A 13,000-nucleotide genomic window follows, 5' to 3' on the forward strand; every position below is an offset into this window, starting at 1 on the left:
AGGTGGCTAATATGAGAGCTGCGTTTAGGACTCGGACAAGGCGTCGTTCAGGATCTTGTATAATTCTTCCATGGGACAAATTTCGGGAATTTGCGACATAAGCGTGCAGTCCTCATCTTATTAAACAGAAAACGAAGCTGGAGAAAATTGACTGGTATGCCACCAGACTAGTCTCAGATCTGAGAGGTATGAGATAGGAGAAAAACTAAATAAATTAATCCTCGCGTCACATAAAGGGAGAAGAACCAGTGAAGACAAGAATATCGAACACAAAATTCTCAGGAACATTGATAAGGCAGACAAAGGCAGACTATTTTGCACAGGTAGTACCCGAGCAAGGAGTCAACGACTCAATCTAAGCATGAAAAAGAGCAACAAACACATGAGAAAGATATTTTTCAGTGTCAGGATAGAAACCAAGTGGAAAGCGCTAAGAAATGCCTTAGTGGAAGTATACTACATGCAAAGCTTCATATATCAATAATAACAGAGTCCCAATAGGCTCTGGAACCAATGTACGCCAGTCTGGGTTCAGAGAAGGGGGACCCCAAGAGCCGTGGCCCATCTCCCCTACAACACGGTGAGTACATCAGACTCATGAAAAGGACCCATCATGAACATCTGCACCAGCTTCACCTCACTGATCCCCGAGTCTCAAGTCTTGCCTATTACGCCTCAGGGTGACACAGCCACCAGGAATTCCTGATGACTTGTGTGAGCATTCCTAAACCTCTCGACAGTTTCATTTTCATTTTATTTTATTTTTGTGACTTGTGAACTAAGCCCCTTCGCCATGTCAGGCTTGCTACCTCCCCTCTGCCATGACTTAGTGTCAGATATGCTCCTGGCTTGGAAAATGAGATTTTCCTCTCTTTGTTTGTTTTTAATTATTTTTTTCCTCCGTCTCTTTTTCTTGACTATGGCTCATCTTTTGGTTCTTGTTTTCGTATTGTCTATAGTTTTCATATTGTACTATAGTTTATTTCATCTTTTATTATTCTTCTATTTGTTCTTATTCCTCTTTCTGCTTTATTTCTAATATCTAATCCATCTCCCGTCTACTTTGTTCATGTTCATTACAACAAATAATAAATCAGGGACATAAACCACAGTGAATGTATATATATATATATATATATATATATATATATATATATATATATATATATATATATATATATATATATATGTGTGTGTGTGTGTGTGAGAAAGCTGCCTGCATGAACGCGCAAGCCATATATCACTAAGAACTCTTTGACAAAGAGTTCTTAGTGATTATATATATATATATATATATATATATATATATATATATATATATATATATATATATATATATATATATATATATATATATATGTTATTATAATTTTTAATTTACGTTCCACAATCAATTATTTTATTACTGTACATTTTTTTTATTCAGGCATTATTATGCTATTATGCCAATTTGATTAAATAAGTTAGGGAAAAATATAATTTATTCCAACTGAAGTTCAAGTCAAATACGCTTAGGTAAGATGTGTTCTCGATTCTGGGGGCGGCGTATTCACAATTTTTCCATGAACCAAAGTTACTCTAGTTTTAAGGGAAAAACTTTCACTTCTAAGGGGAGTCCAAGCTGAAAACTTAAATGAATCTTCACCGGGAATCCCTTCACCATCCCCCCCCCCCCCACACACACACTACTCCTCGCCTGCAAGGGATTCGAAGCAGTGACGACGTAATTCGACTCGACAATGCAACGCTTGCCAGGTGCACATAGCAGAAGGATCGACAGATTGAGGTCTCTTTGTCGATTCCGTGTTTCTTGAAGCGTGCTTGTGGGGTCTTTGTCCGGTGGAACAGTTGGTCCGATCTGTTCCGATAAGCCAAGAAATGTTTTAGCAGGAGAATCCAGCGGATTTGCAACAAATCTAAATTGTTCAGTGAATGTGTTCTCATCTTTAGTATATATATATATACTGCGTATTCAGTTCTTTGAGCGAGAACACACTGGCGATGTTTTTCGGGATATTAGTGATCACGAGGAACGTTCCCAGCGAGCAAAGAATTTGACTTTCTGGGAACAATCCGCATCCCTATTAAAAATAATTTCCAGTACGAAGTGGTAGTTCAGAATTGGCTTGGGTGGGGAGGAGGACCCGCAGCTGTGTCCTACGAGACAGGAGAACCCGCAGCTGTGTCCTGCGAGCCAGGAGGACCCGCAGCTGTGCCCTGCGAGACAGGAGGACCCACAGCTGTGCCCTGCGAGCCAGGAGAACCCGCAGCTGTGTCCTGCGAGCCAGGAGGACCCGCAGCTGTGCCCTGCGAGCCAGGAGAACCCGCAGCTGTGTCCTGCGAGCCAGGAGGACCCGCAGCTGTGTCCTGCGAGCCAGGAGGACCCGCAGCTGTGCCTTGCGAGACAGGAGGACCCACAGCTGTGCCCTGCGAGCCAGGAGAACCCGCAGCTGTGTCCTGCGAGCCAGGAGGACCCGCAGCTGTGTCCTGCGAGCCAGGAGGACCTGCAGCTGTGCCCTGCGAGACAGGAGGACCCACAGCTGTGCCCTGCGAGCCAGGAGAACCCGCAGCTGTGCCCTGCGAGCCAGGAGTTGTCCGCAGCGTAACGCCATTAGTTAGCGTGTCTGCCGTCAGAGGTTCACTCTGAGTAACACGGCGCTGCCTCTTCTCATGGGCTGAAGGTGGCCGTGGGCTGTCTACTGACGCTCAAAGGGAAATTAATTCGCTTTCAACATAGTATAAAGGCGTAATCAGAGGCGTAGAATCAAAGCTGCGCTGAAACACGGAAGTAGAGGAGCCAGGAATGTGAGAGTGTTCACTAACCGTGTCTTGCAGACCAGGCCGTACTGTTCATGTTGGTCCTCCTGTGATATCCTGCAGTCATCACCCCGTCATTATTATAATACGATATTCTGGGTCATCCACAAACATCTGAAGTATACGCCTACGTGTCCATGTTTGTTGATGATTCAAAGTTGCTGAAGGAACAGCAGATCAGCAGGCTGAGAGCTGCAGAAGGTTGCAGGTGGACCGGGACAACACAAGAGTAGTGGAGAAGGGGGGAGGGGGGGAGGCAAGTAGACTACAAAAATTGTAAACTGTGAGGGGAGGGGAGGGGGGGTGAAGAGGTAAGACGACCACGAGACCAGTATACAGGGCGGGGGGGGGGGGGGGGCTGAAGGCAGCTCAAATAGCCAGTAAAGAGTAAGGATCTAATGAATAAAGATAATGTAAATCCTATTGCTAAAATCAGACATAAATCATCAAATGATAAGCTTAAGCAACGCTGGAAAAGGGCAAAGATCAGATTATCTTTCAAGAATCTGGTCAAAGATGAGTTCCGGGAACTGTACACCACCAGCGTGGGTCGGAATCGGTAGCACAAACCTGAATCATTTCATTTAAAAGTTCAAGACGGAACTCGATGCAGTTGAGAGAGATGTCACGAGATTTATTTAAGAGTTGAAACTACTGAAAACAAGTGGAGACTGTGAGAGAGTTTGATATAAGTGAGATATTGTCATGACATGTAACATTCCTCAAAAGTATTATCAAAGAAAATAATAAGGAAATGCTAAGCAAGAACAACAGCAAACGGAGAACAGTTTCTTTCACCGTAATGCACCTATTCACCTTCCAGTAAATAGGTAACTGGGAGCGAGACAGCTGCCATGGGCTGCTTACTAGGGATGTGTGTATGTGTTAGAAATATATGTTGCAGAATATAATTGAGAAAATAGATTGGTTAGAGAGGAGGGTTCCAAGAGTTAGCAGCTCGATTCTGCAGACACAAATAGTAAATACACACACACACAACTTCTGAACCTTGTTTATATTCCCCCTTGTAAATGCTCTTTATACACTGCTACACCGTCTGTGTCTCCCATAGTCCAGGGCTATTCAGGAGAATATAAATTTAGTTCTAATCTGCATTTGTAAGAAAAGTTTATAATACCAGATTAGGTTTGGCTTGGTTAGATAAAATCTCTCTCTCTCTCTCTCTCTCTCTCTCTCTCTCTCTCTCTCTCTCTCTCTCTCTCTCTCTCTCTCTCTCTCTCTCTCTCACTCACTCTCTCTCTCTCTCTCTCTCCCTTTCAATTCTCTGGAAGAATCCCGCTTAATCCTCAAAGAGCCTGTACGAAACTCACTTTGGGGGTCTGACAGCTCATCTGCCTTAGCGTGAGGGGTGGATCTTCCCATAAGACGGTGAGAAGCACACACGGCGCAAGTGGAAGCTGTGCAAGCATGAACACAGCGAAGCGGAGAACGAGCAAAGCAGAGAATAGGAGAACCCAATGATACCCGGTAGAACACATGGAAGCACAAAGGATGGGACAGCGATGAGTTCGATACATTGCGGAAGAACACAATGTGCAGGTACCCGAAAAATATTAAAAAAATGAAAACTGGATAAAACACAAGGGAACGCACTAGTAATAGAAGATAAGACACAAGGGAAAGCACTAGTAATAGAAGATAAGACACAAGGGAAACACTAGTAATAGAAGATAAGACACAAGGGAAAGCACTAGTAATAGAAGATAAGACACAATGGAACGCACTAGTAATAGAAGATAAGACACAAGACAACACAGAATCAAATATAAGAGAAAATAGAATGAAACATTAGAGAATACGGGATAAAGTGATAGTAAAGACGGGATAAAGTGATAGTAAAGACGGGATAAAGTGATAGTAAAGACGGGATAAAGTGATAGTAAAGACGGGATAAAGTGATAGTAAAGACGGGATAAAGTGATAGTAAAGACGGGATAAAGTGATAGTAAAGACGGGATAAAGTGATAGTAAAGACGGGATAAAGTGATCGTAAAGACGGGATAAAGTGATAGTAAAGACGGGATAAAGTGATAGTAAAGACGGGATAAAACATGCGAGGACATGATATAAAACACAACACAAAACAGCATAAAACAGAAGAGAACATGTAGGAGTAAATATTAGAGAAAACGGGATAAAGCGCTAGAGAACATGGGATAAATCACAGAAAAACACGGGACCAAAACTAGAGAACATTGGATCAAATACAACATGGGACGAAACACTAAAGAAAGGAAATATAGCGATAAAGAACACGAGAGAACACGTAACAACCTCTAGAGAAAATCGGATAAAACACAGGAGAAAACTGAATAAAACATTGAATAAAATGTAGGAAACATACGGAACATAAGAGAATACAGGATAAAACACCAGAACATGGAATAATACACATAAAAACACGAAATCTATATTTTTAGAACACGGGATGAAACAGAAAAGGAAAGCACAGGGGGAATATTATGAAACACGGAGGGGAGGGGGGGGGGAGGGGTTCGCTTTCCCAGGCGTCAGACCATAATATTGTGTGAAAATGAACTTTAGAGAGTTAATTTTTAAACTACCATCGACAGTGAAGAAAAATATATAAAATATTGAGAAGATTCGTACTAGAATAATTAATCTTACCCTTTCTCTCTCTCTCTCTCTCTCTCTCTCTCTCTCTCTATATATATATATATATATATATATATATATATATATATATATATATATATATATATATATATATCACAACGAACACACTCCACTCGAAGCAGCTTGGCCAGCATGGAATCCATACCAAATTAAGCAAAATCTAAGTTAAAAAAGATTCAGAGGTATGCCACCAGACTAGCCCCGGAACCGGAACTGAGAGGTATGAGTTACGGGGAAAGGCTAGGGGAACTAAACCTCACGTTTATGGCAGACAGAACAGTTAGGGGAAACATGATCACCACGTATATAATTCTCAGAGAAATTAACATGGTTGACAAAGACAAACTATTTAGCATGGGTGGAACATGAACAAGGTACCCAAATGAGCCACAACGACATTAGAAAGAATATGTTCAGTGTCAGAGTAGTTAATAAATGGACTGCATTAGGCAGTGATGTGGTGGAGTCTGACTCCATACACTAATTTGAGATGGAGATATGATAGAGTCCAATAGGCTCAGGAACCTGTACACCAGTTGATTGACGGTTGAGCCGGAGCTGAACCCCCGCAAGCACAGGTTGGTGAGAACACACACACACACACACACACACACACACACACACACACACACACACACACACACACACACACACACACACACACACACACACACACACACATACACACAGACATCCCGTTCCCAAACTTTTCCGTACTGAACTATTTCCTATTTAGTGGTGTATGTTATTTACGGTATTGTGGTGTTTATAAAGCGGTGCCGCCTATACCATCTGTCTCCTCTAACTGCTGCTTCTTCCCACAATACATTTTCTTTATCTGCTCTCTGTTCCCAGAAATATATTGCTTACAACTGCACCCTTCTTTTTTGTACACAACATATCACTTTTATTGATTTATTTATTTGCCTGGTTGCCTGTGTGGTGTTGGACCCGCTTCAGAGACAAGGCATTCTCTCTTCTCGGGGCGGGACGGGGTCTTATTGGACGTGGCGATCCACCAGGAGGCGGAGACGAGGTCTTTCTCTCCTTCTGGGAGGGCTGTGGTCTTATAGGACGTGGCGATCCATCAGGAGACAGAGACCAGGTCTTTCTCTCCTTCTGGCAATGCTGTGGTCTTATTGGACGTGGCGATTCACCAGGAGGCGGAGACGAGGTCTTTCTCTCCTTCTGGGAGGGCTGTGGTCTTATTGGACGTGGCGATCCACCAGGAGACAGAGACCAGGTCTTTCTCTCCTTCTGGCAATGCTGTGGTCTTATTGGACGTGGCGATCCACCAGGAGACAGAGACGAGGTCTTTCTCTCCTGGGAGGACTGTGGTCCCCATGAAGAGACGGGAGACGGGACCACAATGTTCTCAATCAATTCTCCCCCCCCGCTTCACCCTCCCTTTACACGTCGCTCTAAACTGCTGCCGGCAGCCTGGTCGATGCAGTTGACAATAGCTGGTGAATCAATGTAAAGCGGAGGGGAAGATTGAAGAGGGGATGATAGGAAGGAGCACAATAAGGGAGGGGAAGGTGGGGGCTAGCGTGTGGGTGGTGCCATGGGGACGCAAGGAGTCGTGGGGTCCACATAGGTAAATGTGCCACATAAACATATTTAATCTTCGATCATGTGTGATGACGCAGGGCTCCTTGAGGTACTCAGGGCTCGACCCCCTGGCGAGTATTCACAGGCTGCGTCACGACTATATAATCTTTAGTACTTGGTAACACTTTTATCTACTCCCGGAGTCTACTGGATCATACACGGTATTAACGTATGATTTTGTGGTAGTATAGGTGATTGGTGCGCGGTGATTGGTGCACTGTGATGGGTGCACGGTGACCGGGACAAGGATATACTGCTGGTAGTAACAATGGACGGTGAAATATGTTTCATTAATGAGTTGATAAAGTTAGTTTTATGGGTACAATAACTCATCTCTGGCTCCTTCCTGCCTTGGTCACCCTGGCCGGCAGCGGTCAACCCCCCCAGTGACCGCCAACCTGCTCACTTCTCCTCAACTTATTCACTGAACTCTTCCCTCCAGGTCCCCCCCCCCCCCTACCCCACCTCCATACTCACACTATTCATTCACACTCAACAATAACAAATTCGTGTCATTATTTTCATAAAGAAGAGACCGTTTTAATTGTTTACCTTCCTCCATTTTCTTCTGAAGTAGCGATATCCAGCACCTTACTTCCCACCGCCCACAGTGCTGGGTCACGAGAAATCGTCGAAGCATAGACTGTCAACAACTATAAAGTTAAATGCCACAAGAAACTAGTGGGTCGGAAGGCATATGGCGCTGGACGATTTATTGATGAGGTTGAGAGAAGAGGGAGGAGGCTGATGCATGTGTGGGCTCGGATATTTATTTATTGTTAAGTACTCCTAATAATTTACTGCAAACACACACGCACATATACATGCACGCACGCACGCACACTTACACACACAGACAAGAGTTCAGAGATTATAACAGGCACCATGACGATGGGAGGACCAAGAGTAGTAGCAGCAGTCATATATAACCCTCCACCAAATGACAGAAGTCCCAGGCAAGAGTATAACAGAACCAACATGGCAGTTAACACTATACTTGAGAGGGCAGCCTCTGCTGCCTGTACAAATAGATCCCATCTACTCATCATGGGTGACTTCAATCACTGAAGGATAGCCTGGGAAAACAAGGAATTATATGGAGGTGAGGAAACATGGAGAGCTAAACTGCCGGAGATGGCGACAAGAAAGTTTTTAAAGTCAGTATGTCAGGGAACCTACAAGAATGAGATGCAACGCTGAACCGGCGAGACTCGACCTAGTCTTCACACCGAATGTCTCTGACATAAAGGAAATTGGCTTCGAAGCCCTAGTGGGAATGAGCGATCACAGTTTACTGATGTTTGAGTACCTGGTCGAAGAAGGGTTAATGTAATCAAGGAAGAGCCCAGACAACAAAAGGCTGGTATTCCGAAAGGGGAACTATGAGGAGATATGTAAAGTTCTGACAGATATAACTTGAGAAAGTTATATCAGAGGAAAGACGGCCCAAGAAATGATAGACTTCATCACACAGAAGTGCAAGGAGGCAGCAGACAAGTTCGTCCCAGTCCAAAAGGAAAAAAATAAATACAGACACGAAACCCATGGTTTAATCAGAGATGTAAGCTAGCAAAGAAACTAAGTACAAGGGCGTGGAGAAACTATAGAAATAACAGGACACTTAGAGAGCAGAGGAAGATACCAGAGCGCCAGGAATAAATACGTCAGAGTGAGAAGAGAGGCAGAAAGACAATATGAAAATGATGTAGCAAGAAAGGGAAAGACTCAATCAATATTACTGCACAGCCACATGAGAAAAAGAACAACAGTGAAGGAACAGGTAATGAAACTGAGGATATGGGCAGATTCACTACAAACGACAAGGAAATATGCGAGGAACTCAATAAGAAATTACAGGAGGTCTTCACAGTAAAGCAAGGAGAAATCCCAAATATTAGTGAGGGAATATCTAATCAGACACAACTAGATAAGTTTGTGATTACCAGTGGGGAGGTGAGGAAGCATCTGCACACGCACTAGGGGACACAGGTGGAAACTGAGTGCCCAAATGAGCCACAGAGATATTAGAAAGAACTTTTTTAGTGTCAGAGTGGTTGACAAATGGAATGCATTAGGAAGTGATGTGGTGGAGGCTGACTCCACACACAGTTTCAAGTGTAGATATGATAGAGCCCAATAGGCTCAGGAACCTGTACACCTGTTGATTGACAGTTGAGAGGCGGGACCAAAGAGCCAGAGCACAACTAGGTGAGTACATACATACGAGGCCAGAAGAAAGTCTCATGCAGACCAATTTCACAAGAGTTAAAGAAGTTCCTCGACTGTGAAGTTAGTATTCAAAAGGGAGAAAAGGACTGAACAAGTGACATCAAGAATGGAAAAGAGAAAGCAGACACACAGACACTGAGAAAGAGATACAGCAAATAGGGGCTAAGCAGATACACAGACACTGAGAAAGAGATACAGCAAATTGGGGCTAAGCAGATACACAGACATTGAGAAAGAGATACAAATAAACCAATGGCGACTATCAAAACAGACACAAACATATTCCGCTCTTCATCTGACAACATAAAAAACATGAACTCTTTTCATAGGACGAAGAATACATTCAACACTTTTTAATTATTTCCTTAATAGCTTGATCCACATCGACTGGAATCACAGTCGTGCCCAAAATTCGAAAATCATTGAGAGAGAAAACCATTCACGAAATTATTTGGAAACAAAAGAAAGTTTTTTTTAATGGGTGTCTCATCTGATCCCTTTTTGCTGAACGGAATAAAAACGTAAATTTGTGAGCTGCAAATAATTGTTTAGTCTTTCCCTCTCCCACCCCTCTCTCTCTCTCTCTCTCTCTCTCTCTCTCTCTCTCTCTCTCTCTCTCTCTCTCTCTCTCTCTCTCTCTCCCTCTCGTTCTCTCTCTCTCCATCTCTCTCTCCCTCTCCCCCTCTCTCTCTTTCTCTCTCCTGATACACACACTATCTCTCTCTCTCTAGATCTCAATCTATATCTCTCTTTTCACCTGAGACATACGTTGGTAGATCATAGTGTTTTGGAATTAATGGAGCTGATGGATCATGGTTCGACATTGAAGGGGGGGAGGGAAGGAGCTTCGAGGAAGAAATAGCAAGTATATGCTATTTGCTTACAGCACAAATACTAGCACACTCCCTCAGCCAGATCCCCACTCAATCTTTGCTCAGTTAGGTCAGCACAGTTATATGCTCAACCCCTCGATATAATGAGTCTTTAGATATAATATCCACATTATAACACACTATATTTTCAAAAATTATATCAAACATGAGGGATGATGATCGTTGCATCAGACATTTAACAAATAAAGAGGTACGACCAAGGAGCTAAGCCCTTCTTTGCTTAAGCCCTCCTTCCTAACATAACAAAGTAAAAACACGTTCTGAAAATACTAAAACACGTTTTAAAAATGCACAAACACTTTTACAAAATACAAAAACATGCACAAAATACAACCACAGTTGTATTTTGAACAGTATCATTTATATAAAAGAATATTATAATAGTATTTGGCTATGAGTCAGCTGTTCAAAATATTGACGTATAGTTATATTAAATGGAGTATATTGTTATCATGGACCCACGTCAGTGATAGGAGTAAGTTGTTAATTTTGACCTGTCTTGGAGCAGAAGGGCAGGGTGTGACCTCACCCTAATCTTTATCTCTCAAACATGAGGAATGGGGAGTCGGTCGGCCGAGCGGACAACACACTGGACTTGTGATCCTGTGGTCCTAGATTCGATCCCAGGCGCCGGCGAGAAACAATGGGCAGAATTTCTTTCACCCTATGCCACTGTTACCTAGCAGTAAAATAGATACCTGGGTGTTAGTCAGCTGTCACGGGCTGCTTCCTGGGGGTGGAGGCCTTGTCGAGGACGGGCCGCGGGGACACTAAAAAAGCCCCGAAATCATCTCAAGATAACCCCAGACGAGCATTTAAGTAATTAAACACTGTTTCAACTCTACCTGTAATTTGGTTAACATCTATCCACGGATTGCACTTACATAGAGGAAACTTGAGATCTTTAAAGATGAGTACATGATTGGATAAAGTTATTGTATAAAATTTAGGGTTGTTATCATCCGGTATAACAGTTATTTTTAGGGTTGATTGGTAAACGTTGGGGCCAAAACACTGATTGACCATGCGGCCTCGGTAGCCAAATCCTATTATAATATTGTTTATATAAATGATGATATTATTAGCATTGCATGTAACAACTTACTTGGTGAATTGGCCTATGCAATCTTCCATTATCTAGTGTGTTGGGTTCAGACCTTGCTGGCCCAGGAGCATCTTATTGTATCTGGGTAATTAAGTCTTACGTCTTACAATTAGAATAGGCAATCAGCAGTGTTCGCCCTCATTACAGCGAATTCTTTCTTAGTGTGGTTGTGGTCTGGATAGGAGGAGGGACACCACACCAAGGGAGGACATCCGCTCCATCAGACTGGAACGCAAGATAGACGGTAAAGTACTGTGTTGAGTTAATAGAATAAATTAGAATTTCCATTCCAATTGCCTGAAAGAATAGTATAGGATCTTAAGAGTTAGGTATTAATTCTCTTTTGTGTTAAATAAAAGTGATCAATTGTTCTTCTGTGTTTTATTTATTTTTCCATAATATTTCTGATTCCTAGGCTCTTGTTTGGGCACTCCTGCGATCCTACGAGTATCCTTATTAATCAAATATTACTCTGGTATTGAGTAAGAAATTTTTAAGGAATTCTATGCATCCTTTCAAGTACTTAGAAATCAAAATTCCTGCTAAATCTTTACTAATTGACTGATCTTCTCCTGAGTTAATTAGCTAAATTACCCCTAATTAGGAGAAGTGGTGGTAATGTTAATTATTCATTTGAGTAATCCTTGGTTACCTTCCTGTGCTGTAGGAATGGTAAACGGTATATTATAACATCATTGGTCATCAGTCATTGTCCCTCAAGCACCAACGCCCCCACCGTCCGCCCTCAAGCACCAACGCCTCCACCGTCCGCCCTCAAGCACCAACCGGATATCTTCCTCTTTCTCCTCTAAGGGTAAGCCGGTTCGATCCCCTGACATTTCAGTTACACCCCCCCCCCCGCTTCTAACAGAGTCCGACACCGCCCTCGCTCCACAGTCCGACACCGCCCTCGCCCCACAGTCCGACACCACCCTCGCTCCACAGTCCGACACCACCCTCGCCCCACAGTCCGACACCGCCCTCGCCCCACAGTCCGACACCGCCCTCGCCCCACAGTCCGACACCACCCTCGCTCCACAGTCCGACACCGCCCTCGCCCCACAGTCCGACACCACCCTCGCTCCACAGTCCGACACCGCCCTCGCCCCACAGTCCGACACCACCCTCGCTCCACAGTCCGACACCGCCCTCGCCCCACAGTCCGACACCGCCCTCGCTCTACAGTCCGACGTCCTCTTTTCCTCTACTTTCCTCTGAATTTATTCAAATGTCTGAGTTACGTTAGACACTGAGTTACGTTACGTAACTGAGTTACGTTACGTAACTGAGTTACGTTACACTGAGTTACGTTACGTAACTGAGTTACGTTACGTAACTGAGTTACGTTACGTTAAGCTCAAGGTACGTTCCTTACTCCTACTGAGACTTTCTTCAGCACTTCATTTACCTATGTTATCTGTCCCATAGTTCCCAGATCTTGGACTAAGGTGTCTTACTGTGCGTGTCATAAGGTAATGCTTCTCCTACCCGGATATTTTCTCTACCTGAGATACTCAGGTACTGATATTGTTTTTTTGCTACTGTTTCCTTGCCACTGTTTTCTTGACATTGTTCCCTTGCAACTGTCCTCTTGCAGTAACGATTTGTTCCTTATTCAGCACCCGGTACAGCATGTCGTCCTGGGCTGCCAAGGACGGCTTCAGGGTCCCTGATTCCAGGACTCCAG

At 43.5% G+C, this 13,000-nt stretch overlaps 1 protein-coding gene across 1 annotated transcript; it reads left to right on the top strand.

Annotated features, from left to right (window-relative positions):
* Window positions 1-2,954: 2,954 nt before the first annotated feature.
* LOC138355989 (coiled-coil domain-containing protein 8-like) lies at window positions 2,955-12,531 on the top strand. The gene is made up of 2 exons (XM_069311535.1): window positions 2,955-3,018; window positions 12,185-12,531. The coding sequence occupies exons 1-2, from the start codon at window positions 2,955-2,957 to the stop codon at window positions 12,529-12,531; spliced, it is 411 nt and encodes a 136-aa protein (XP_069167636.1).
* The last annotated feature ends 469 nt before the right edge of the window (window positions 12,532-13,000 follow it).

This window comes from Procambarus clarkii, chromosome 70 (genome assembly GCF_040958095.1).
Source record: "Procambarus clarkii isolate CNS0578487 chromosome 70, FALCON_Pclarkii_2.0, whole genome shotgun sequence".
NCBI lineage: Eukaryota > Metazoa > Arthropoda > Malacostraca > Decapoda > Cambaridae > Procambarus > Procambarus clarkii.

Excerpts from the sequence above, each read along its gene's own strand:
- LOC138355989 (XM_069311535.1), top strand. The coding sequence starts at position 2,955 with ATGTTTGTTGATGATTCAAAGTTGCTGAAGGAACAGCAGATCAGCAGG. Across the intron at positions 3,019-12,184 it reads CAGGCTGAGAGCTGCAGAAG|AGTCCGACACCGCCCTCGCT; the intron begins GTTGCAGGTGGA and ends CGCTTCTAACAG.